Here is a 26,978-nt window from a genome sequence, read left to right as displayed (position 1 = left end):
GGCAGCAGCTAAAAAAAATACCTCAGACTGATACGCTCACATGTTGGCACTATTTGAGGAAATACTATTCATAGACCACCTTGAAATTTGAATCGCTACTTTTCCGAAAAAGGTTTTTTCTCGACCGTGCCATCTGCTCGATGTGGCGGTGCACTGCACCATTTGTCCCCCCAACCGGGATATTTGGATGTTTTTGCTACTCCTGCTGCTTAAAAATCCACAAACGTGCTAGGATGTTTAAGGAGTCACATCACCGGAGGCCCTTCCTTAATTCATTCATTGTTTCCACAGGGGGAATTTCACTGCGGTCACTGGGAGCCGAGTGACCCCTCTTCAGGTATTGTGCTCCCCCTCCTAAAAGTGTCTTTGCAAACGTGTTTTAGCGAGCTCAAATTGGCCTGGTATGCTGCAAGGAGCCTGCCAGTGACAGACAGCAGGAGGCTGCGCCGAGAAACAAACAGGCCGCCGCGACGGAGCGCAAAGGTCCGCCAGTGAAAAGATCAGAGTGGCGTTTGGCTGCGGCTCCGAGATGCGTCGTCGCTCTCGCGGCGACACCATGGCAACGGGAGCTATATGCGCTCTGCTCTCGCTCCCCCCGCTGAGTGTCCAGACTGCACTCAAAACCACTAAAAGAAGATGAATTCTTTAAAAAGGCACATTTGACATTTTTACTCACTAGTCCCTCTTTAGTGCATACACGTCTATTATAAATGTTGGCGCAGGAGGCTCAGCTGTGTGTGTGTCCCCCACACACAACCCCGTGCCCACCCATCCCATTTATCATGTCGGGTCCCTCAGTGGCCAATCCCTGCTCCTCATCTTCACGTGTGATTGACAGCCTCCCACGGGAAGGAGGTTCTTTTAACACATTCTCATGGGACAAAGTTAATGATCCCGGCCACCAAAATAATAGCAAAAAAAGAAAAAAAGCCTGAGAAGTCTGGTTGAAGCATTTGGAGCGGCCCTGGCTTCCTTGAGAGAGGATTAGAGGCAGTGTGAGGAGGCTTTTTTTTGGGGGGGGGGGGGAGATAGAGCTGAGACTGAGGAAGCAGTTTGCGCAAAGAGGAAGCTTCGAAAGGCAATCTGGTATCTTGTGAGGAGGAATCTCACTTTTCTGTGCTCATCTGTGGCCTGGCTACACGACTGACTCACAGAGAGGTAAGGGGCCGTCTCGCTTTTCCTCTGTGTGTCACAGTTAGAGTGCATTGTAAAGACTTCGCGGTCACCTTTTGCACTCTGCCGCCGTTTTTGTGCAAAAACTGACACACTGCCATAGCATTCCACAAAATCGCACTTGTTTTGAGTGCACTCTCATATGTTTTCATACTTCGCTCGACCCCGCAGGCTACGGCAGGGTTTTTATTACACGTCACTCGCAGTGCACGAATGCAGTCGGCTGACATGACAAGGTCATTCTGAGTTGTTCCGTCCTAACTCCAAAAGTTACACAGAGAGCGAGAGAGAGAGAGAGAGAGAGAGAGAGAGAGCGTTGTGCACGGGCTTCAAGCCAGAGTTGAGAAACCTCTCCAAAAACTATCTCCGTGCCAGTCTTGTTTGATTTGGGTACTTCTTTCCACGCCGCCAAGACATGGTGAACGGCTGCCAATGACTGGAGACAACTTTCAGACAGTGTGTCTGCTGTAATGGATTGCTGCGTGCAGTGATTACAGTGGGAACATGCACGGCTGCTGGATAAGTTCTATTCTATCCTCTATTCCTTTGTCACTCGTGATATACTGTAGCTTGTGCTCACTCTATAGCGGAGGCCTGTTCACATGTGAATGTCATATTTTACATTAATGTACATCAGATTGCACTTTTCTGGGTTCATTTCTTTATTTTTTTTCAATGCAATTATAATGGGCGTCAATTATCTGTGGATTTTCCCTATTCGCCGCGGTCCTTCATGGGCCTGTCATCACTAATGGTAATACAACAGCAAGCATAAAACAGCTGTTATGGCTATTCTATCCATCAGTAATGAATACGGGTCGCCCCGCGCAAGGTCACATTGCGCTCAGGCCACTTGACGATTGGCCGAGAGGCGGTGCTCACCCTGGACACCGATCAATCACAGAGCTGACGCTTCTAATCAATAATAAGTTAATCAACGTCAACAGCGTCCAGTGGCTTTTATAGAACAGACTGAGCTAGAATTTAAATGCGACGCAAGTCAGACCTATCAATGTTATTGTCCGAGTCACACGAATGTCTGTGCGTGTCTGACATTTTTTCTTGGATGATTTTTCCGATTAAATAATTGTTTTACGGGCGCGTCAGTGTGTCTGAAAACTCACCATCTTTTGCAGGCGTATGTATTCTTGTGAAAAGTTATGTATTTTGCGGGTCCCGAACGCGACCCCCAAAACTCACTTGTAACACACTGTAAAAAGTTAGTTTAGTTTAGTAGTTTGCGTACCGTGTCTAATGTGGGCAGAGCATGACGTCAAAGTTTGGTAGTCAGTCGGAGGATTTGCCATGAAGAGGTGGTGTGAGGGCCCGTTCGTAGCTGCTTGCGGCTTTCGTTCTACTCATGTTTCCATCACATTTAAAAACTTTTAATATTCCAAATATGCAGCTCCATCCAGGATAAACAAATGCTTCTCACTTTCAAAATATTTGACCTTTTCTGTTATGGCGACCACGGACAGAAAAGTACTGCAGCCTACTTGGGAATGGTAACGACACTACTCACATCCAAGGGCGGGGGCGAGTGGCTACCACGTCTGCCACCCAGTTGAGAGGTCCCGGGTTCCAATTCCCCCCATGCTCGCGTGGGTTTTCTGCGGGTGCTCCTGCTTCCTCCCACACTCCGAGAAACATCGCGTGAGGTTCATTGAAAATTCAATTGTTCAGAAGGGTGAACGAAAGTGTGACTGGTCCTTTGTCTATACGTGCTCTGCAATTGGCCCCGCCCAAATAGAGCAGGATTAATCTCACAGCAACAATCAAACGTGACCATAAAAACAGTTGAGGTGGTTAAACCGATAAATGACATTAGACATGCCAACACGTCAAGCTCTATTACTGAAAATGATCAAATACTCGCGTCTGCTGATCAGGCTCAGTGCACAGCCATTGACTCAAGTACCCTATAATTTCCAAGCGCAACGATCAAGGCGATAAATACTTTGCAATTTAAAGTCTATCATCAGTGTCATCGTACACGTCTAGACAAATGTGCCCCCTAATGCACTCAACGGTGATGTCGATTTGGTTTATTTGAATATGACATAAACATGCTTGTGGAGAGTTATGGCCTCCTTCCATGCTCTGCCCCCTCCTCTCTACTATTGGTCGGCGCTCCGATTCTCAGGCCCGCGTGCCTAAAAGCGGGCTGACTAGATCGAGAGGACTGAGAGGCTGGCTGGAAACTTTCGATCCTCCTGCTTGTCACGGGAAGAGGAGTGGACAAAGTTCACTCAGTCGTCACTCATCTTGGCTCTGCGTGTGCGAGACCCTTTTACAGCTGCTCTTCCTCGCTTATTGATGGACGCAGTCATGAGTCGGGTAAGTCGTTTGTGTGCATTCATGCGTGATTTAAAGAAGAAAGAAAAAAACATTGAGTCATCATCAGCTTGTGTTTAACCACGGGAGGGCCAGGTGGTGTTTACTGATTCCTCTGTGTTTTTGATCGGAACGCTTCCCAAAGGGGATGGGATGATTAAGCAGGAAGGCCGACGGGGGAGTTTTGGAGCATCAAAGCGAGGTGGAACTTTTCCACACAGTCAAAGCATCTATTTGTGGAGCAGCCTGCTTGTTAAAAAGAGCACATGCAGTCCCTTCCCATACGCAATGGAGCTTGTAAATATGTGAAGGCTTCCCCTTCTGTTAGTGACCGCCACAAAAGTTGCTTTATTGCCTTTTACTCCAAAAGCCACAAAGCAACCTTTCATGCATTATCTGCTGACCCGCTAAATGCCGCTCGCTGATAAGACACCTTTGATTGGCGCAGTGCCAGGGAGGAACGTCTTAATTTATCGACGATGACTTATAAGCTTGAGGTGAACACAAGTGGGACGCATCGGTTGGTACGCGCGCTTCGTCCTGCTAATTGGTTATTTATCTCGTTTCTGTTTGACATCTAACCACAAGAGTGTGTTGTTGCCTTTGGTCGCCTCCGGGACAGGCGTTGCCATGGAAATGCACAAGGGGGGGTGGTTCTTTAAGGGTTATAATTAGGGTTAGGTCAGAATCTGTGAGATCTGCGGGATTGGGATTTTTGTGCTGTTCAGATGCAATAGACCACAGGTAGCACTGTGTAATAGTGGTTAACACATCTGCTTCACAGTTATAATGTTCTGGGTTGGAATCTCAGCTCAGGCCCTCGTGTGTGTAGTTTGCATGTTCTCCCGGTGCTCGCGTGGGTTTTCTCCAGCTCCTCCGGCTTCCTCTTACATTCCAAAAATCATTGAAAATCATCCACAGGCGTGCGTGTGAATGTGGATATGCGTTTGCATGTGCCCTGACGTTGGCCGGTGACGAGTCCAGGGTGTGCGCCGCTTTTCTCCCAAAAATCCGATGACTCCAGCTCACCCGCCACCCCAATGTGACAAGCGCCATAAATAATCAATGGAAATCGACCAGACTGCTATGTTGTCAGATACTAACGTATTTGTCTTTAGGCACTGTCAAGTCGCATATGGCTCATTTATCCGAGCTTATTTTGAATGCCCTGTTCCCGCAATTGTATGTTTGTGATCAAGAGGCAGCTCAAGGTTTCGTACATCTAATCCAATTTCTTTTTTTATTTCTGCTGTGTCATCTCCCTTCTTTATCATAAAAAAATTGGTTAGGACAACTCTTGCTGTTTCCAACATTTATGACACTACGATACATTTGAAAACTATCGCAGCCTATTTTTAGGAGCATAAACGCGATCAAGTCAACACACAAAGAAATGGATGAATCGAGGACTGCAATGTGGGGTTTAACCTGCAGTTGTTTTACTCGCGTATCATAACCATCCACAGATGCCGCGCAAATGTGCGCCCAGTGCTAGTGGATGAGATCAGAGCGATGTATTTGGATGTTTAATAAGTACTGCTCTCATCTGATCTATCCCAGCTGACTTTGGGCGAGAGGCGGTTTCCACCACCTGATCTTCAGCCAATCGAAGGTCACATGTAGACAAACGACCATTCACACCCACATTCGCACCTATGGGCAGTTGAAAAGTCTTCGATGAGTCTAACATGAGTGGTTTTTGAAATGTGAGAGGAAGCGGGAGAAAACCTACAAAAGCACACAGAGAACGGGCAAACGTTTGCAAATGTTTCAATTCAAACCCGGATCTCCTGACTGTGAGGCAGACGTTCTAGTCACAGTTTCAAATAATGGTCATATTTGCACCCCTCTAATAGATGCTGTCTCCTTGGAATGGCAATCTGGAAAATAAATGCTTCCCTCAAATAAACTTTGAGGCCAAGGTGCTCACCACTAAACCACAATTGCAGTCACAATAATAATTGTATTTATTATTTATTTATTATTCTAAGCATTATTATTGGAACCTTTGTTAAATTACTTATATTCATGTACGTGTGATTTATTGGTTTATTTCTATTGATTCAACATTTTATGGAATTAAATAAATGTAGTATTTTATTGGATAATAGCTGTAATTGAAGTACTTTTAATTTTACTTGTAACTGAAGTTTATAATAATAATAGCAGTAATAATTATGATTATTATTGTTATTCAATGAACTCACAAGTGTAGTTGGGCTATACAATAGTTGCAGTTATTAAATGAGCCACATAGTGGTGCACTTTGATTATTTTTCTTTGCCCGCCGATGTTTGCCTTGTCCAAATTTCAGTGTGTGTGTTGCTCTTACAACAACTACACGTTGGAAGTCTCATTGTTGAGAGAGAGAGAGAGAGAGAGAGAGAAAAAAAAAAAGTTCCTTATGGTCTGGTGCACACGTGGTGTTTTCACATTGCTGGCACGTGCCAGGTCACGCAGAGGAAGTTTATGCAGTTGACCTCAACGACTCACGAAGAAGGCAGAACAAAGAATATGAAAGCTGTGCTTGGACATCAAATATAAACTACTGTATAATAGTTTTCAGATGAGGTGTTGTGGCTTGTTTTAGTTTTGTTCTTTCAAGAGAGAAGAAATTGTACAGAGCATACACACAGTGTGCACTGAGTGCACTTTTGTCTTCTTCCTAACAAGCGCTGAGCTGATTCGTCATCACAAACACACAATTGTTTACAGTTACTTGGAACTGGGCCTTCAGTAATAACGAGTCACATGCTGCTTCACCAAGTCTAAAGACATTGTTATCGGATCACCTGTTCTGGTAAATTTCCATTACAAGATCGTAAAAATATTTAACGGTGAAGTATACTGTATATCCTTTGCATCATTTCAAACCAGGACGCTTTGGTACAATGTGCATTTTATTGTGTTTCCTTTGTAAAGAGTCCAAAAATGTGTGAGGAAGCCAGAGTACCCGCAGAAAACCCACACAAGCACGAGGAGAACATGCAAACTCCACACAGGAAGGTAAGAACGCAGAATCGAACCTCAGAACTGTGAGGTACACGCGCTAACCACTAGTCCACCGTGCCGCATTGTTATTTTCACAGTCCTCCTTTTGTTCCTTTTTTTTCCACCTCTATTCCCATATCGCAGTTTCCACAGAAGTTTAGTGGAAAGCAGTAAAGTGGTTTCTAAGTTATGCTTACAATTTGAAAAACATAATCCCCTACGTACGTCTTGTTTTGAGTTTGGTGGAGGTATAAATTCCTGCTTTGCACCTCTACCCACTTTTAAAGTTGTTTTTACACCATCTTTCTCGTCCAGCTACAAAAGGTTAGTGGCAACTGGTTAAGGCGTTTTGGAGGTTTTGCTTTTCCACAACGTTTAATGCTGATCCACAATTGTATGTTTTGCCCCTACCTTTCTTGTCCGCGGTCCGTATCACAACCGTACTTGTTTTCTTGAGGTGCTTGCAACTCAGAACCAACGTAAGCACCTTTGTCCAGATAATCACCACATTTTTATGTTTTTGGTTTTTTTTTCCTCATTTTTGGTCCACAGCAAAATCTTCCAAAAGGTTTTGTGGAAATTGCAGTTGTTTAATTTTGATCGATGCGTGTTACTTACTGTTTTTCACCTAGTTTTCTTATCCTTGGTACAAATTGCAACCCTCCAAAACGTTTTTGGGAAATTGTAGTTTTTTTTTTTAATTTTTATTTTTTTATTAGCTATGTGTAACATCTAATCCTTGTATAAATCTTTATCCTGATCTACAGCACAATTGCATATTTTCCCCTCAGTTTCCTTGTCCTTAGTCCATACCACAGCCTTTCAAAAGGTTTTGTGGAAATGTAATTGCTATATTTTTCTAGCTATGCTTGTAACTTCTAATCCTTGGATGAACCTTTATCCAGACGTGCGTCACAATTTTATGTTTTCCCCTTACTTTTCTCACCATTGGTTTCAGATCAACCTTCCAATAAATTCTTTTTGGGGTGGAAATTGTAGTTGTTTTCTTGAGGATTGTAACGTGTAATCATCGTTTGCACCTCTATCGCCCTTTGTCTGTGTCACAATTGTATGTCATTCCCCTACTTTTCTCATCTTTGGTCAATATCGCCAGCCTCCAAAAGGTTTAATGGAAATTGCAGTTGGTTTTTTTTCATATGCACGTTTATCTGGAGCTCGGTCACAATTGTATGTTTCCCCCCCATTTTGCTCATCGTTGGCCCGTATCGCAATCTTCCAAAAGGTTTTGTGCAAATCATAGTTGCTTTTTGAACGACGCTCGTAACTAATAATCATATTCATCTTTATCCAAATGGCACAATTTTATGTTTTTCCCCAACTTCTTATTCGGGTAACCTTTTTTTTTTCTTCTTCTTCTTCTTCTTCTTCTTCTTCTTCCAGATATCGTCCCACTGTGTTTAGGTTGAACAGATTTTGCAAAATGTAGCAAATAACCAAACTGCAATGCAAGCATAGGATCCTCGGTGGCGGTAACAATGAGGCACGCCGGTCAGGAAGCAGGAAACGCTCGTCTAATCTCAGCATTGCGTCGGGCTGCAGATCAGCGTACATTTGTCGGTCTAATGAAGCGCTGTGCCGGGTTAAAGCCGTAAATCACATTACAGGCCTGAGCGGGCTGCGGCGGAGCGTGGCGGCTTCACGACGTACCAGCAGGCCGGCGCGTTGGTCACGGCCGCGCTCATTACCCATTACGTTAATGACGTTAGGTGTCTTCCCCAGGAAAAAAAAAGAATTTTTTTTTAAAAAAAAAGCAGCAGTGGAGCCCCTTCACTCTATGCTTTGCGGCCGTCATTAAAGGCTGATATAAGGCCGCGTCCAAGCGGATTACGAAGTGCTTGAGCGAGAAATTGTCCCCCTATCTTTTGACATTGCCGTCGTTTCATCTCTAAACGAGCCATTACTTGCTAATCAAATCAACGTGCTAGAGATAAAGTTCATTTCTTGACAAAGCCCCCGCGCATTTGCAGCGAGCACTGCGTCACCACTGCAATGGCAGTCACGCTTAATTATATGCCAAAACATGTTAGCGCTACGGCTGCACGTTATACCCTCATTAAACAACGATGTAATAATTGTGTTGCTACAATGGCAATATGGAGGACAAGTGGTTAGCCAGCCTGTCTCACTGTTGAGAGGTCCAGGGTTCGAGTCTTGGCTCAGGCATTCCTGTCTGTATGTTCTTTACACACACAAAGGCAAGCGGGCTTTTTTTTGTCCTGATTTTGCTCTTTTTCGACCAAGGGCATCAAATGCCAGACTACTTATGTCTCATAACATTATCCTGTAAGATTATCCGGAGTTCTGAGGTGCGTTAAGAGCGGATTTGTCCTGATAGAGTCCGAAACGGGTCAGGCCAACCATCATAAATATTGAACGCGTTCAGTATTTACGAGCAAAAATCATCACGTGTTTGGGGGAAGCTGACGTTTCGCCGAGTCATGACGCTGTCAATTGTGATGTGAAAACAGAATCTAACCAATCAAAGAAGTGACCTTAGTGACTAACAAGAAAGCTGTCATAAATAAAAAACAAACATATCTTACCCAGTGTTGTCTTTTTCTTGTACGTATAAAATGGGGCTCCCCAGATGATTTTCCGCTTCAGAATAGTCGACTGGGATAGACTCCAGCTCACGAATGAGGACGAGTGCTTTTGAAAATGAATAAATCACAGATGTCTTTTCTTCCTTATCCACTGAGCGCTTCCTAAAAAAGAGGTACCATTTCTAGTACCGAGTCGGCCAGAGTTCCAAGCATTACCGAGCAAGATACCATATGGTTGTCGTAAAGTAGCGGTCTCTCTTTGGTCGAGCAAGTTTGTCATCACGGCGACACTGTAACGCTTCAAAATATACGGATATGAACGTTCGCTTCACTCTTGCTGTGCCTTAGCTCTGGAGAGTGCAGTATTGTACTCCACAGTCTCCACTTGGTTGCGCCTCTTGAATAAAGTATGTCTGCTTACCAACAGCCACATGCTGAGAAGTTAAAACAGGAGAGCCTCATTCGCTTCCTTTGTTGTTGTTATTTGTTAGCTCGTCTCTTCCAAATGATGTGTTTAATGCCGTGTGTTTTTTTCCAATTTACTGTGGTGGAAAACCGACTGCTGCCCCAAACTGAGGTGATTATAGCTAAGTGGGTACTGAAAAGTGGAAAACTGGCATTTTTCTGCTTGCGCATCCTCCTGTTTGAAGGCTGTTAGACATGATATACTTTTATTTGTATTTTATTTTATTATTTGTTACTTTTCTTTGTCTTTTCATGATTAAAGAACTTCACCTTGGCAAGCTTGCCATTCGGGCTGCAAAAGGGGCAGAAGATTTGATGTATATTTCCAGACATTTTCTGCACTTTATCCTCGACTGCGCAGACATTTTATTTAAAAAATAAAATAAAATGTCTGGAAACCATTACAACCCTCACATGGAAACAGGAGTTCATAATAACCATCCATTTTTGAAAGCACTCGTCCTCACTAGGATGGCGAGTGAGCTGGAGCCTAATCCCAGCTGACTTTGAGCGAGAGGCCGACCCTGGACTGGTCGTCAGTCAATTACAGGGCGCACCGAACAACCATTGGCTCTCGCACCTACGGACAATTTAGTTAACCTAACATGCGTGCTTTTGGAATGTGGGAGGAAGCCCCACCGAGTTTCAAACCCAGAACCTCTCGACCGTAGAACTGTGGATCAAGGAAATTTAGTCAAAGGCTCATCTGTAGTTTCTATGGAACGGCAGTAACAGCATTCACACGTTGGTCTCTCAGAATTGCTCATGTTTTGTTGAAAAAGAGAGTAGATTTTAATATTGACTGTGACTGCGAGAGAGAGCGTGTGTGTGTTTCACGCCGGAAGAGGAGTCACTCAGAGGACCCCCGATGAGTGACGGCGGCCGCGGGACACGGAAAGCTGACGGCACCTCCACTGGCGGGCCGACTGGGATGTGGCAGATGATGTCACGTCGCGTCAGCTTTGGCTCGGTGTCGATCACGGGGGAGAGCAGCTGGCTGGAGCTCGATGTTCCAATGTTGTGTTTTCAAGCCGTTTGTTTCGGTTGTTACGCTGCTCCGGATTGTGTTTTGGATTTGTCGGACATCGCCGTGTTTGCTGTGTGGATCCCGAGGGCGTTTTGTCCTACTTTAGACGTGACTCAGGTCCTTCTCTATGCCTCCCTGGTGAGTCACGCGACATTGCGTTGGGTGGTATGCGTACCATTTACAGACACAAGCAAAAACATGGACCTCCAGAGTCTCGTTTTGTACTTGTAATGCACAGTCTCCACTTTGCTGCAGCGGCACTTAATCTCCTCTTGAGTACAAATACAAAATAACAAAAATGAACACATATGCTAACATTAGCTTACCCTGTAGCTGTGCCTTAGCTTCTGGACACAGGCGTATTGTAGTCCACGTTTCTGTTGAAAGCCATATTCTCATCTTGAATAAAATCCAAACTAAAAATAAATACACATGCTAATGTTAGCGTACTCTGTTGCTGTGCCTTAGGTCTGGACAGTGCAGTAGCGTAACTCCATAGTCTCCACTTTGCTGCTGGAGTAGGCCTTAATGTCCTTTTGAATAACATCCCAAATAACAAACTAAACACACATGTCAACGTTAGCTTACTGTGTGGCTATGCCTTAGCTCTAAACTCGCAGTATTGTAATCCAAAGTCTCCTATTTGCTGCTGCAACGACACTTAGTCTCTTGAGTAAAATCCCAAATAACAGAAATAAACACACATGCTAACAATAGCTTGCCCTTGCCGCTGTGCCTTAGCTCTGGACGCTGTAATATTGTAGACTATGGTGTTCACTTGGCTGCAGCAGCCCACAGTCTCCTCTTGAATGTCTCCCAAAATTAAACAAATAAATCAACATGCTAAGGTGAGCTTACCCTCTGGCTGTGCCTGTCACCACAATTTAAAATGTTTCCTCTACGTTTCTCAGGACTGGTCTGCAGCAAAACCCCACAAGACATTTTGTGGGAATTGTAGTTTTATGTTTTTGTTTTTGTAGCTATGCCTGCACCTTGTAATCAGCGTGTCCACTTTTATCCAGGTCTAGACCACAATTTTATGTTTCCCCCTACTTTTCTCCACCTCGGTCCATTTGACATCCCTTGGAAGGGTTTTGTGGCACTTAAGCGTTGTTGTTTTTGTAGCTATGCTTGTAACTTGTAATCACTGTGTGCACCTTTATCCCTTGTTCTTGGACCACATCACAACCCTCCAAAAGGTTTTATGGATTTCGTTTTCTAGCTATCCCTGTTACTTATTATGGCATCATGCTATACAAAAGTTGAATGGAAATCTATGAAGTAATATTTGAGGTTTGCTTCTAACTTTGTGGTTGGATACTCCCCGTATTTATTTATTGCGTGGATCCTGAGGGAATTTTTGTCCTCATCTCGCCTCTTTTGAGTCCGTAGTGAATCACGAGGTATTGTTGTGCGAGGGTCAAAGGGACCCACAGACGCACACAATGGAAAGCATGACACTGATATGGGCTGATATCACATAAATGTACCTGTGAGCCACTCTTTCTCACTCTTGCTCACTCTCTCTCATACACACACACACAAACAGGCGCACACTCCTCTTCCAGTGCTGGCCATCCCTCCGGTTGTAGGTGGAGCTGGAGCTTTCCTGGAATTGTCGGGCAACTTTTCCTGTTGTGCTGGCTCCAGTCTCGCTCATTCAGCTCTGCGGCGGGATTAAGGGGAATGTCATTCTCGGGAATCGCAGGCGTGCTTCCCAGCTCGCCGACGATGCCTCCTCCGCTCTGGTGGTTGTGATTTTTTTATTGGATTTTTTTTTTCTTCCATTGTGGTCAAAGGTCTTCTCCCTTCTGCAAAAATGAATCGGCGGTGCACAGCGGGGCGGAATCCATCGGTGGGTCAGTGGAGAAGCGTGGCACGGATTTGTGGCTTTTTCGGATATTGTCAATCAGATACTCTAAAGAATCATAATATACTTTATTATTGTCTGTGTTTAGGGCAGCAGAAACCTGTTTGACAAGACACAGTTGTGCCATAATTTGACTTTTTATGCTGTAAAAATTGAAGTTGACTAGATGTCACCTGGGCATGCTTCAGCTTTGACTGTAGGCAGGAAAGTGACATCACTAGTGTAACAATTGCACACTTGTCTGCTAAGGTGCCTTTGTGTGTGTGTGTGTGTGTGTGTGTGTTTGTGCGTGCGTTAAAGAAACCAAACTGCTCAGAGGTAATTGCTGTCTCCTTCCCTAATGACAAGCTTTCGCCTTATTCGCACTTAATGAGCGGGTATGTCAAGGGTTCACACCCGTGGAGAGTGGGTGTGAATGGTGGTGGTGGGGGTCAAAGTGCGCTATGTCCACTCACAGCTGGAGCGTCTGACCCGGCCCGGGAACAAAGGCTTTAGCGTGTGTGTGTGTGATAGTGTGGAGTGCACGGAGGCCCGAGCCGTCAGTAAAGCGGGCCAATCGGCTTCTGCTTGGCTGAGCTGTCAGTCCTCAACTGCGGCATATGTAGAAGGGTGAGAGGGGTGAAAGTACTTTATCTGGGCCAAATTTAAAGAGCAGATGATACAGTCTGGGGCGACTCTAGGATCGGAGGTTTTGGAGTGCTGAGGTCACGACCAGGCAAGATCAATTTGACTGGTTTGGACATTTTAATTGCAATTTCATTCCCATATTTCTGGGGGGGGGGGGGGGGGGAAAGCATAACACTTTTCAAATAAATGTGATAAAGGTTATTTAAATGCTGGGCCACAGCAAAAAAACAAAACGGTGTTACTGTCTGCCCACCTGAATCGTTGCTTAGCTTGGAAAAATGTGGGCTGACTCCTACCTAATAACATAAACAGTGAGCTACGATTAAGTGTGGCAAAAATGAGGACTATCATAATAGTGTTTTTGGTATTGAGTGGTTGAAGTTAAGAAATGTGCATATATATACATTAGTAATCACGTGTGAAGTTCAAGGTCGTTGTAGTTTCTAAATGTGTGCTTTCCCACGCTGTTACTGAATGTGTACAGATAGCTGAGCGGCTTCCCTGGATTTCGCTGCCCTCTCCGCTTAGTTTGGCCTGAAGATGGAAACACTGGAGTCCGAGCTGACATGCCCAATTTGTCTGGAGCTCTTTGAGGACCCGCTTCTCCTGCCCTGCGCTCACAGCCTTTGTGCCAACTGCGCCCACCGCATCCTGGTGTCGCACTGCACCCCCAGCGAGCCCGTCCAGTCCATCCGCGCCTTCCAGTGCCCCACCTGCCGCTATGTCATCAACCTCAACCAGAGAGGCCTAGAAGGACTCAAGCGCAACGTTACACTGCAGAACATCATCGACCGCTACCAGAAGGCTTCCCTCAGCGGACCCAACTCGCCCAGCCAGCCCCGGCGGGAGCGAGCCGCCCCCGACGGCGGCGCCATGACGCAACCCGGCGGAGAGCGGGTGCTGTGTCAGTTCTGCGAGCGGGAGCCGCCCCAGGACGCCGTGAAGACCTGCGTCACGTGCGAGGTTTCCTACTGCGACGACTGCCTTAAGGCCACCCACCCCAACAAGAAGCCCTTCACGGGCCACCGCCTCGTGGAGCCCCTGCTGGACTCCCACATGCGAGGGGTTATGTGCGTGGAGCACGAGGACGAGAAGGTCAACATGTACTGTTTGACGGACGAGCAGTTGATCTGCGCCTTGTGCAAGCTGGTTGGACGGCACAGGGACCACCAAGTCGCCGGGCTGGGGGACCGATACGACAAACTCAAGGTAAGACACTTTTTAGTCCAAAAAAACCAAAAACAAAATCACGGGAAGCAGCTTTACACCGGCTTGTCTTTTCATAGCAAAAATATGCCTGTTAAAATATACGATTCTCGAGGGGAAATACTTTGTCTTTATGACGAGCTATGTTTTCTTGGCAAATATTATGTTTACTTGTCAGAGTATACAATTTTTTAGGTAAAATATTACATCTTTATGGCAAACTATAGTGTTTTACATGGCACAATAACTTTTTTAACAAATTATAGAATCTTCAAAATAAAAAATATAGTGCTTTCATGCCAAAAAGCTATACTGTGCTTTCATGATTTTGTTTTCATATTAGAATATAGTGTTTTGACCATAAATAACATATTTCAATGGCCAAATGGTGTTTTATTGTGTTTTCATGGTAAAATCTAGTGTTTCCATCACAAATATTTTTTTTGCAATCGCAAAATACACAATTTATGTTGCAAATGTAGTGTTTTCATGGCAAAATATTTTTTTGTGTATGGAAACGTATAGTGTTTCTATGGTAAAACATAAACATTCATGCCAAAATATACTGTTTTATTAGAAAATTCAATGTTTTTTTTCTGGCAAAAGTTTTCATAGCCAAAGTATCACGCTCCCATTGCAAAATATGTTTTTGTTCCAAAATATAGTGTTTTATTGGTAACTATTATATTCATCCATCCACTCACTGTATGGCTTATCCTCAAATTTTCATGGTGAAATATTTAGTTTACATGCAAAAAAAGTTTTAATTTTATGGTTTAAAAAAAATAAATACATAAATTAAAAATGACTAAGTGACCAAGTGTTTCCCGGCAGCATGTTTGCAGTTTTGTTGTGGCATAACTCGCCGTCTTTTCAGAGTGCGTCACTTGGCTACGGGGGTCAGCTGTCAGCTGCAAGAGATGATGCACTCCCAATGATGCGCACCCTCTTGGACAAAAGTCCATTTTTAAATGTCAAAGCTTCATGCACTCATCAGACACTTGATTAGGTACGCTTGCATTTAATGAGATCCAATACAAAAACTGTCAAATTTATTCTGCCTTTACTAAGATGAAAATGCTGAAATTAAAAGTGTACAACTGCATTGTATCATCATAAATATTTTATGTAGCCCATTAGATTGTTCAGGTGTGCCTAATGTTATGGCCAGTGTACGTATAATATCCGTGCTTCTGTGCTCAACTCCATCATTTAACATTGACAATGGTTAAAAAAAATAAAAATAAATAAATAAATAAAAAATCCATATGTTGACGCGAGATAAAATTCCGGGGCAGGACGGCGACACGTCAGGCCACATAGGAAGGAAGGAAGACCAGCCGCAATGAAGGTGTGGACCACAAAGCCCTGGCTTGTTTAAAAAAAGACAGATTCTTTCCGCCCATCAGTATGAAATGATTTTAGGAAAAGAGATGTCCATGTCAGGCGGCTGTTCAAACAAAACTAAGGAATTGCATTAGCGGGAGAGGTCGTATTGTAGGCTCACTAGGAAGAGGAAATGCTTGGACCTACTCTATCCGCCATGTTTTTTGTGTGTTTTCCTTTCCTATTGGCTGCCATTCTCTCTGTTTATTTGAATTGTATGATACTTCCACATGGCATTTAGTCTCATAGGTTGAAAACAATCAGCATCACGTTCATGGATATTGTTGTTGTTGTTGTTTTTTTGCCATATTCATCTTTTCTTCGCTCAGCGTTTTAAATGGCTTTCAGCCTCCTTTTCGTCGTACACATTAATAAATCATATGTCGTGAATATAAAGCCAATTTTAGATCACGCTCACCTACACTCTCCGTATGAAGGCATAATGTGCATTTCAGGTTTACTTTATAGTTTATAGGCAGTTTATACCCTGGCCTGGATTGGTTCCCATCACAGAGCACATACAGTGGATATGAAAAGTCTAAACACCCCTGTTCAAATTTCAGGTTTTGGTGATATAACAAAATTAGACTAAGATAAATAATAAACCTTTAAACATGTTCTACATTAAAGTGACCTATAACCTCTGTTACTCAATCGATGTATTTTTTCAAAAGCGAAATGGGGTGGAAAAACCCCCCACTAAAATAATGTGGTTGCATAAGTGTGCACACCCTCTTATAACTGCAATGTGGCAAGAATTAAAGAATTACATTCAAACTCATGTCGCCATTTGAAGTGCATCTGATTAAACCTAAAACAATCCAGCTGGTCTTGTAGACCCTTCCTGACTTTTACTTTTTTTTCCTTTTTTTTTGGTTTCTAGCAAAAAAAAAAATGAAGGTTTTGTGCTAACATTGACTACTATTTTGAACTGTTCATAATTCCCCCGACCTTGTCTCAGGTCGCAGCTCCAGCTAAAGAGAAACAACGCCAAAGCTTGATACTGCCAGCACCATGTGTAACTGTCAGTATGGTGTTATTTTGTTAATGAGTAGTGTTGTGTTTGCTCCAAACATTTTGGAATTATGGCAATTGTACAAGCATCCATTTCTCCTTTAATGTATTTGTTTATTATTGCGGTTAAAGTGTGCGGTAGTGCAGAACTGAGCACCATGTTTTCACAGTCACGTAGCTGACTGAATAAGGGAAAAATACTTTATATCAACTATTATTTTTCCCACAGGAAATCCTGTGAGAAAAAGTCCAACTGTGACCATCCCAAGTGTATCTGTCATACAAGTGTCAAAATAAATGAAGTGTCCAACAACTGTGTCACAGTTGACAAGCAATCATAGGGAGATTAATGTGTATGCCCGTGAGGTGAGTCTCTTTTCATACAAATGTAACATAATTTTGAGTTGTGCGTTGGGTTCTTTTATTGTTGATACTGAGCAGCCAGGACTGAGATGTGTGTAAGTGCTCTCATATCTACGTCGTCGCAATACCTTCCATTTGTTTTTGTTTTTTTTTGTTCGATGGTCATCATCACATTTTTTTTCATTTGCCATCCTGGTGACATTAAAAAAAAAAACAGACAAACCAAGAAAGAAATGTACATATTAATTTAAATCCCGTCTTTTCAATGCAAAAGAATGTCTTGACAACATATTTTACCATTTTATACTGTATGAATGCACACATACACACACACACACACACACACACATAGTCTGTAGAAGACAACATACATTTGTTCCCTATATTTTTCTTGTAATGTTTAAAACCAAACCTATCTGAAATCCTGCTCAATCTACGTTCAGCGTAATCCTCAGGTGTCTATTTCAACACTTATCACTCTGTCTGCGAGTCGTACCTTATTACCATTTGAATCTTACTGTACAATATATCGCTCCATTTAATTTTATGTAATGACACGTAATAAATCTTTAATTCAGTGGCGATCATGTTTCATAACGGGAGGAGAGTCATTATGGCGGAGATGAAGAGATGAAGTTGGAGACATAAGCCTTTGATCGGAGGCGGCAATTAACAGGGCCAGGCTTTGGTCAGACAGATGCTCGGCTAAGCTTGGCGGCCTCAGCAGGCGGCGTGATTGGCTTCTTTGGCACGCCCGGCCGTCGCGCCGATCGGCGGCCAAATGTGGTCATTCCTGGTCTCTCTCGCTTAACTCCGCTCCAGCATGTATTGCATTCAAAGCATAGCGTGGGGCCAGTGTGTGATTAAATATTCTCTTTAATGCTTTTGTTTCTGTGGTCACCCCCCCCCCCCCAGCATGCCTTGGACACCAACCTCAGCAATCTCATCAAGAGGACCAGCGAGTTGGAAACTCTGATGGGCAAACTCATCCAGACGTGCCAACACGTGGAGGTGAGACCATCAACGGTCAGGAACTAGTGTCTGAAGGTGGCGCTACATCATCATCATCATCAAACACTCATTAGCCTGTAAATCTATAATGTTAGTCCGTTTGTTTGTGATATTGTCTCTTATTCTGTTAGTCAGGGCTATGTACTCATCCAGCTGGTTAGTTAGTCAGTTTGTTCATCAGTCAGTCCATTTGTTAGCGAGATTCTGTTATTCTGTTAGTTAGAGAGTCAATTAGTTAGTCAGTCAGTCAGTCAGTCAACTACACAGTCATGTTAGTTAGTTAGTCAGTCAGCTATTAAGTAAGTTGGTTAGTCAGTCGTTCGGCTGGCCAGTTGGTTAATCAGGCAGTAAAATCATCAGTCAGTCATTTTGTTTGTCAGAGTCAATTAGTGAGTTAATCAAATCAGTCAACCAGTTATTTAGCCAGCCTGTTAGTTAGCTGGTTGGTTGGTCAGTCAATTGCTAGTTAGTTAGTTAGTTAGTTGGTTGGTTGGTTGGTTGGTTGGTTAGTTAGTTAGTTAGTTAGTCCACTAGGTTGTCAGTTAGTTAATTAGTTGATTTCCTATTAATTGTGATGAGAACACGTTGTCATGTGTAATGTTCCCAAAAATATTCAATATTTCCGACATTTGGTTCACTTAACAACAGGGATGGCCATTTGACAAGATGTCCTTGAGCTGCCGTTTCCATGCCATTGTTCAATTAAGCAGAATAACGTTGGCCGCTTGTGCCACAGTTGAGGTCTGTGTGGATGTAGCTCAACTTCCCCTAGCTGACGTCATGTTGTGCTTCTTCAGACAGCAAACCAGTTCAGTGTGACAAAACAGCGCATCGACTGGTCGCAAAGTAGTGCACTCCTTTTTTGCCCCAGTTAGTTGCCTCGCTCAAAACAAGATTCATTAAGAGTCGATTCTACACAACCCACACATTTTGTTTATGTTAATCTCCCTTGTGTTTATCTGAGCCTTGTTTTGTTTCCCCATGAAATCAAATTGCATTATTTGTAGTCTGAGTGAGTCAACCCTCTTGTGTGGGATTTGTATAGGCTTAAACTACACTTGACTTGATGACACTCCATTATTGACTGGTGATTATCTGGACTTGTCTCCCGTGTCCAGATAAATGCATCCAGGCAAGAAAACAAGCTGCTGGAAGAGTGTGACCTCCTGATCAATATCATACAGCAGAGAAGGCAAATCATCGGTACCAAGATAAAGGAGGGAAAGGTACTGTTTGTCGCCTTTTAAATCTTGATAACCTTGCCAACCCTCACTGCCGATATCCTGGAACCCAACAGTTGGATCGCTGCAGTGACAGCGGTTGCAACCTGGAAAACCTCCAGACTTCACTAGTTGTCATTTATACGCAGTTAGAATTTCTTTCCAGTCGTAAAGATACCGACATCATGAGTGACAGATGTGGAAATTCGACAAACTGAGGGCTTCAAAAAAACCAAATGAAATACAGTGGACGCTCCAAGGTTGAACACAAGCTTTTCTGGGATTTTGGTCAACCTCAGAGTTGTAGAAGTGAATTGGAAGCAACACAAATGATTTCCAAATAATAATTAACAAATAATTTGCAGGCGATTAACATTAACATTTTAATAGTCTTAACTGTCAGTCAGTTAGTTGACCCATCAGTCAGTCCTTTCGTTAGTTGGTTAGTTAGTCAATTATTCAGCTTGGTAATCAGTCAGTTAGTCACTTTGTCAGTTATCAACCATAGTCAGTCAGTCAGTTAGTCAACTAGGTTGTCAGTCAGTTAATCAAGTCAGTCGCTTAGTTAGTCAGTCAGTCTGTTTGTGATATTTCCTACTATTCTGTCATACAGTTAATTAGTTAGTTAGCTAGCTAGTTAATTCGGCTGTTAGTTTATCCACCAGTAAGTCAGTCAGTTAGTTTGTTTGTCAGTCAGACCTTTTTTTGGGTGAGATTATCGGGCATTCTGTCAGTCGGTCATTTAGTTAGTTTGCTAGTTAATTGGGTAGATAGTTTAGCCACCAGTCAATCTGTCAGTTATTTTTTCAAATTGTTAACCATCACGTTAGTGTGAAAATAAGTTTCACACTTTTTCATAAGTGGTTGAACCCTGACAGTCACACGCTTAATTTTTTTACAATCTTAATTGTCACACAAGTAAACTGTCAAATGTAAAAATAAATAACAATAATAATAAAAAAAAAAACATTTTCTTTAAGCTCCTTTTCAAATAACTACAAATAATAATAAATAATATTTTGTTGCAAATAAGCTACAAAAAGCCAAAGAAAAAAGCAAAACCCCATGTTTGTTGCATGGTTCCATTTAAAAAAAAAAAAAAAAAAAAAAAAAAAGATTAAAAGGTTTTAATCTTTTGGTTTCGGCAATTTTGGTTCAGCTCCTGATAAAGCTCTGGGTCGGAAAAAAAACGTTCACTTTCGAATTTTCACTTTTTTAATCGTTGCAGTCCACAAGCAGTCCCATTGGGGCAGTAAAGCGATCCGCCACACGCGTTTGGTCAGGCCAGTGCTACTTTTGGAATAACCTTTGCAAAAATCAAAAGAAAAGAAAAACACTTGGAGAGTATATACTTTGATGCTCTCTGAACGAATATGTTGTGAGAGTTTGAAGCATCTTTCGGGGTGAATTTGGTGAAAATTATGATTGAATTCCAAATTGTCCAAAACTTGTGAATTCAACTTTAAAGGTTCCGCCATATATACAGTAATTTAACACATTAGTAACATGCTTGGAAAATTATTATGAGTGCTTCAAAGCGCTCAGAGAAGTACAGGAACCAATCCAATGGAAATGTATTTTCATTCTTGCTGACCGACCCTCATTTGGCATATTTTTCACCTATGGATTCCCTTGGGTGGGTCAAGACCGTGCGCCTGAGGAAGCTCGCCCAGCAAATCGGCAGCTGCAAGCAGTGCGTCGAGAGGGCGACCGCGCTCATCGCTCAAGCCGACCACACCCTGAAAGAGACGGACCCCTCTCGCTTCCTTCAGTCGGCCAAAAGCATCTGCGAGAGGCGAGCATCCCGGCTAAAAGTGTCGATGAAAAAAATGTCAACGCCTTATAGTCCATTCTTTGACCCACGACAGAGTCTCCATGGCAACGGCGTCCTCTCAGATCTTGCTACCGGAAATAAACCTGAACGACACCTTTGATTCTTTTGTTCTGGATTTCACAAGGGAGAAGAAAATGTTAGAAAGCTTGGATTATCTCACAGGTGAGTGTTTTGACATAATTTTGCTTGTATGTGGAATTGAGGTTTTTGTATAGATTTTTTTTTTTTTTTTTTATATTTTGGGTTTTACCATTGTGTCACGAACGTGGTTAGGGCGAGGGCGAGTAACACAAGGTAAGAACATGGTGGACCCAATTGCAGGGAAGCAGGGAGGCAAGGCAGGAGTGCGGGAGTCTCAAAATAATATTTAATCTTCAAATAGGGAAAGCTAAACAAAGTCCCACAACAGATACCAATCAGATCAAAGTAACAAAGAAACACTCGAATATCTAAAACTGGAAACAAACTATGACCTGTGAGTAAGACGTGGAATAGAAAGGGAGAATGACACCTGACAATAACATACCACAATGATAAAGACAACTGACGACTATGACATGGCAGAGACATGTGACAACGACAATGAACCGACAAGAACTGAAAGAAACCAGGGAACTAAATACAAACAGATAGACGAGACAACGAGGAACACCTGGACAAGACATGAGTGGCTGGAGAGAGCTGATTGGTCGACACAAAGCAGACGAGAACAGGTGGACACAACAACTTAATGAGCACACGACAAACATGGAACACAGGAAAACATGGAACAAAACTAAACACAACCCAAACCAAAACACAGACCATGACAATTGGGTGTGTTCAGAACAGTATAATATTAAAAAGTGGTGTCTTGCTCAATTTTCATAAATTGTTGCCATATTTTTCATCAATGAGTGGACGCGAGGTAATAGGTCATCGTAGTAGTAGTAGGTAGGTAGAGCAACTAATGAAAAGCATGTCTCAATTCAACAATTATTTCATATTTTGTAATCTATTGATAAAATATTTGCAATTTTTTTAGGTTTATATAAAAAAAAAATCCCACAACTAAAAATTAAACACAAATTAGTAGTACTACTACTATTACAAAGTAGTAGTAGTAGCAATACTGGTTGTAGTGGTAGTATTATGTAGAGTGACTACACGCATTGTGCTTGTTTCTACATCCAACACATTTTTCTTTTTTTTTTTTTTTTTCTTTTTTTATACAACGTAAAACAAAACAACCCATAATTATTTATTTGGTTACTATATTCCACTTAATTGTTTTAATCGGAAATACAGTACATGCTTTTCATTGGGCACGGTGCTGTAGTGGTTAGTATGTCTGACTCATAGTTCAGAGGCTCAGAATTACAGTTTCATTGCATTTTATTTCAAGAAAAAAAACAATTGAGGTGGAATGCATTGCGGTTGTCTACAACCATGCATTTCGAGTTCCATAATCCAACTTTTCACTTTGCCAAGTGGTAAACATCACCAAAAAAGGTCATACGCGCAAAACAAAACATGTTTGTGTCTGTATGAATTTAGCTAGTGGGGTTGCAACTGCATCTGAATTACACTTGTTCGGTGTTAAACAAATCACAAAGACCTGATGCTAATAAGCGCTCGCTAATCCCTGCGACAAATTGTTTTTTGTTTATTATTTTTACCCTTGCGCAGAGCGGAGCCTTTGATGATAATCTCTGAACAACATTTATTCTTTTTTTGGGTTGTTTTTTTTCTCCCTTGCCACAGCGCCAAATCCACCCGTAATCCGCGAGGAATTATGCACGGCTTCATACGACACCATCACAGTCCACTGGACGTCAGACGACGAGTTCACCGTCGTGTCCTATGAACTCCAGTACGCCATCTTCACCAGCCACGCCAATGTCATCAGTAAGTTGTTGTTTTTTTTTTTGCTTGTCGCTTGTGCACTTTTGGGGTTTATATTTTGTGTCGTGGCGGCACGGTGGACGACTGGTTAGAGCGTCAGCCTCACAGTTCTGAGGACCGGGGTTCAATCCCCGGTCCCGCCTGTGTGGAGTTTGCATGTTCTCCCTGTGCCTGCGTGGGTTTTCTCCGGGCACTCCGGTTTCCTCCCACATCCCAAAAAATATGCATTAATTGGGGACTCTAAATTGCACGTAGGTGTGAATGTGAGTGCGAATGTTGTTTGTTTGTATGTGCCCTGCGATTGGCTGGCAACCAGTTCAGGGTGTACACCGCCTCCTGCCCGATGATAGCTGGGATCGGCTCCAGCACGCCCACGACCCTAGTGAGGAGAAGCTGCTCAGAAAATGGATGGATGGATTTTGTATCGTGTGATTTCCTATTAACGGGTGTTTTGCAGGTTAAAGGTTTGTTTGTTAGTTAGCAGGATTACGCTTATGCTGTCCTTACCGACAACATAAAGTAGGATATATTTTTCAGATCTGTCGTTCACTAAACAGGTGCAGCCTCCAAGAAGCAAAACATTTAACAGAGAAAATTAGAAAATAAATAAATATTTCCTCAAATAACGGCCCTACTCTAATGTAACCTTGCGTGTCACAATTTTGAACAAAGAAACACTTTGACCTAAATAGATGCCTCTCTTTTTTTTTGTCCAGAAAAAATACGGGTATCACACAGCTATGATCTCTGATTGATGAGCGCTACTAAAGGTTTAAAGGCAAATTGTATTCATTCAACGACTCCAATTGAGTGAAGCCGTGCGAGACCGACTGTGTTTAGTCAGGAAAATCTGACAAGAATGTTTTACGGGAATTAGGTTGTTACCAGATTGTTTTTGCCAGAGCAACTTTCTGCTGTTCTGCAGGTTTGTGCAATTCGGCTGACAGCTGGATGATCGTGCCAAACATCAAGCAAAATCACTACACGGTGCACGGGCTGCAGTGCGGCACCAAGTACGTCTTCATCGTTAAAGCCATCAACCAGGCCGGAAACCGAAGTAGCGAACCAGGAAAGCTCAAGACCAACAGTCAGTCACTTTTCAGCATGTTTTTCACACCAAAGATTCTCAGATCTCATTAATCAATGTCTCCATTTTGTTTTTTGTTTTTTTCAAGGTCAGCCGTTCAAACTGGATCCAAAGTCCGCTCACCGGAAGTTGCGGGTGTCCCACGACAACCTGACGGTGGAGAGGGATGAGACGTCGTCCAAGAAGAGTCACGGCCAGGACCGCTTCAGCAGCAACAGCAGCTACGGCGTGACGGGGAACGCTTACATCGACAGCGGCCGCCATTACTGGGAGGCGCTCATCGGAGGAAGCACGTGGTGAATACTCTCGGCTCGCTCGCCTTTGAAAAACATGACATTTTTCAGTCAAAGATCTTTTGTTATGAGGAAAACATTTTGCATCATATAAATAATGTCAAATGCCCCAACACATTTAAAAAATTTAATTCAACACATTTCAGAACGTCTGTAATTTTGAATTCAAATATTTCTGTGAGAACAACTAGGGAACAAAATTTACACAATTGTGTTTAGTATGTGTTTAGTATTGTGTTTAGTATTTACACAATTCTTAAAAAATCTAATATTTTCAATTGAAATGTTTTTTGTTTGGAGGCTTAAGCAAAAAAAAATATATAAAATTAAGCCCACGTGCTAATGTTAGCTTACTTTATTGTGTCTTGGACACTGAAGTCATCGTACTCCACAGTCTCCACTTTGGTGCAGCCTTCCATTCTCTTGCTGCCCTCAATGTTCTCTCAAATAAAATCCAAAATGTCAAAACAAAAGGACACACATGCTAATGCCTACCTTACCCTGTTGCTGTGCCTTAGCTCTGGCCACTGCAGTATTGTAGTATAAATGTATTTACATGCTAATATCTTGTTGCTTTGCCTTTGCTATCAACACTGCAGCATTGCAGTACACACTCTACTTTGCTGCTGCGGCCCTTAGTCTCCTCTTGAATAAAATCTCCCCCCCCCCCCCCCCCCCCCACAAATAAATAAATAAAATCACACAAGCTAATGTTAGCTTACCCTGATGCTGGGCCTTAGTCCTGCACTCAGCAGTATTGACTTCACTTTGCTGCAGCAGCCCTTAGTCCCCAATTGAAAAAAAACGTGTCTCCTGGCCCTGGCCAACAGACACGTCGAAAACTGTATCCGGGAGACCTTCATTCTCCTCCATTGTTGTTATTTTTCAGTCTCTGACTGATGCATTCAATGAGGCGTGTTTTTTTGCAGTTTCCAGTGGAAAAGCAAGATGCAGTGGGAAAGCGGCATAAGTGCTATTCCAGTTTCAGATATAGTCATTCTTTTTCTTTTCTCTCTTCCGTCACGGAGGTTTGCGGTAGGTATCGCTTACAAGTCGGCACCGAAGCACGAGTGGGTGGGCAAGAACTCTGCTTCCTGGGTACTGTCCCGGTGTAACACCTCGTGGGCGGCGCGTCACAACAGCAAGGAGACGCCCTTGGAGCCCTCGCCCCATTTGCGGCGACTCGGCGTGCTGCTGGACTACGACTCGGGCTTCCTGTCGTTCTACGACGCCGTGGGCTCTCAGCGCTTGCACACGTTCGACATCACCTTCGCGCAGCCCGTCTGCCCCGTGTTCAACGTGTGGAACCGATGCGTCACCATCCTCACCGGACTGCCCATCCCGGACCACTTGGAAGGAAGCGAGTCCGGCAACTGACATGCGGAACGTTTGTGTGAACTTTGATTTTAGACACAATAAATGACTGTGTGTTTATTCCTCGTCAAACCTTTTCATGAATTGAACTTTAACAATTTGCATTTCTGAAATGATTTGCAAGCATTTTACTTTGCACGTCTGTACATTATTCTGCTGGATCGTTTCAAAAGGGTATACCAACTGTTTTAAATTGCTGAAATATTTGAAATAGGCTGAAATTTTTTTCTTAATCTTAATTTGTGCATTTGTATCCATGTAATGTAAACATGTTTAGGTTTTTTTTAGAGGAATCATTATGTGTCACTGTTCAAAAGTTTCTTGAGGGCTGTGTGGTAAATGTCTATTTTAATACTGTATATGGTTGCAAACTTTTTAGCACTTTGAGAAGACATAAAGAGACTGTTACAATAAAATGCATTTTTAAGCCATTTGTACAAAATACTTTCCTTCTCTATTTTCAACAAATTAATTTGTCTACTTCAACAAGTGCTCTGGTTTTTCTATAGAAAATAATGGGATTAACCTGCACGTATAAACTGTCGCCATCAGAAATCATTTATTACAGGCAATGTGTAAAGTCACATTTAATCACTCTTCACTGACATACCTGTATAAAAAGAAGTTAACCACAGGTAATAGTGTGCCAAATCAATAAAACACTCTTTAAAGTCATTTTAAGGTCAAAATAAATGTCTTTTCAAGTTGACACACCAACAGAAAAAAAGAATGTTGTTAAAACCCTGCCAAATTTGAGTGAGTGGGGGGGGGAAAATCAATGAAAACAAGGCTTTGAAAATTATGAGGACCAACAATATAAACCAACAATTAATGCAGGAAGCCGTACCCCGCTGAAAAGTGGATGCTACTTCGTCCAGCAGCTTTACGACTACACATGTTTGAGCTGTGATAATATACACACATACATGTACAACATTTTAAAGTGAGTCTGACTAATTTATGCGTTTTACTGTGCATATTGTCACCCCCCCAATTTGTTTTTCTTCCCTTATTGATGCTGATAAAAGCCAAAGAAAAAGAAATACCATTGCATTGTTAATCCTGAGCTGAGCACTGCTGAAGTAGGCTCATGATTATGATCGGTCAATCTGGCTTTTCACACTCATTAAGACATCATCTCTGATTAAAGCTTGAACAAACATTTATCACATTGTAGTCAAAAAGGGGGGGGGGGGGAATTAAACAAAACAAAACAAAATAGAAAAGTGTGTGCGTGTGTGTGTGTGCGTGCAAC

At 42.7% G+C, this 26,978-nt stretch overlaps 1 protein-coding gene across 1 annotated transcript; it reads left to right on the top strand.

Moving 5' to 3' along the window:
* The first annotated feature begins 3,273 nt into the window (after positions 1–3,273).
* Positions 3,274–26,147, top strand: mid1 (midline 1). Its single transcript, XM_061692237.1, has 11 exons — positions 3,274–3,510; positions 6,430–6,513; positions 13,536–14,260; positions 17,936–18,031; positions 19,150–19,257; positions 20,898–21,046; positions 21,120–21,247; positions 22,829–22,972; positions 23,895–24,056; positions 24,145–24,352; positions 25,378–26,147. Exons 3-11 carry the CDS (start codon positions 13,592–13,594, stop codon positions 25,724–25,726), a joined length of 2,013 nt encoding a protein of 670 aa, XP_061548221.1. The 5' UTR covers positions 3,274–3,510; positions 6,430–6,513; positions 13,536–13,591; the 3' UTR covers positions 25,727–26,147.
* Positions 26,148–26,978: the final 831 nt, after the last annotated feature.

Source organism: Phycodurus eques, chromosome 12 (assembly GCF_024500275.1).
Source record: "Phycodurus eques isolate BA_2022a chromosome 12, UOR_Pequ_1.1, whole genome shotgun sequence".
NCBI classification, from domain to species: Eukaryota; Metazoa; Chordata; class Actinopteri; order Syngnathiformes; family Syngnathidae; genus Phycodurus; species Phycodurus eques.
This window is presented reverse-complemented; position numbering and strand designations above follow the sequence as displayed.

Coding starts and splice junctions, on each gene's coding strand:
- mid1 (XM_061692237.1), top strand. CDS start 13,592: ATGGAAACACTGGAGTCCGAGCTGACATGCCCAATTTGTCTGGAGCTC. Junction 18,032..19,149: donor AGACGTGCCAACACGTGGAG/GTGAGACCATCA, acceptor TCCCGTGTCCAG/ATAAATGCATCCAGGCAAGA. Junction 24,353..25,377: donor CTCATCGGAGGAAGCACGTG/GTGAATACTCTC, acceptor TCCGTCACGGAG/GTTTGCGGTAGGTATCGCTT.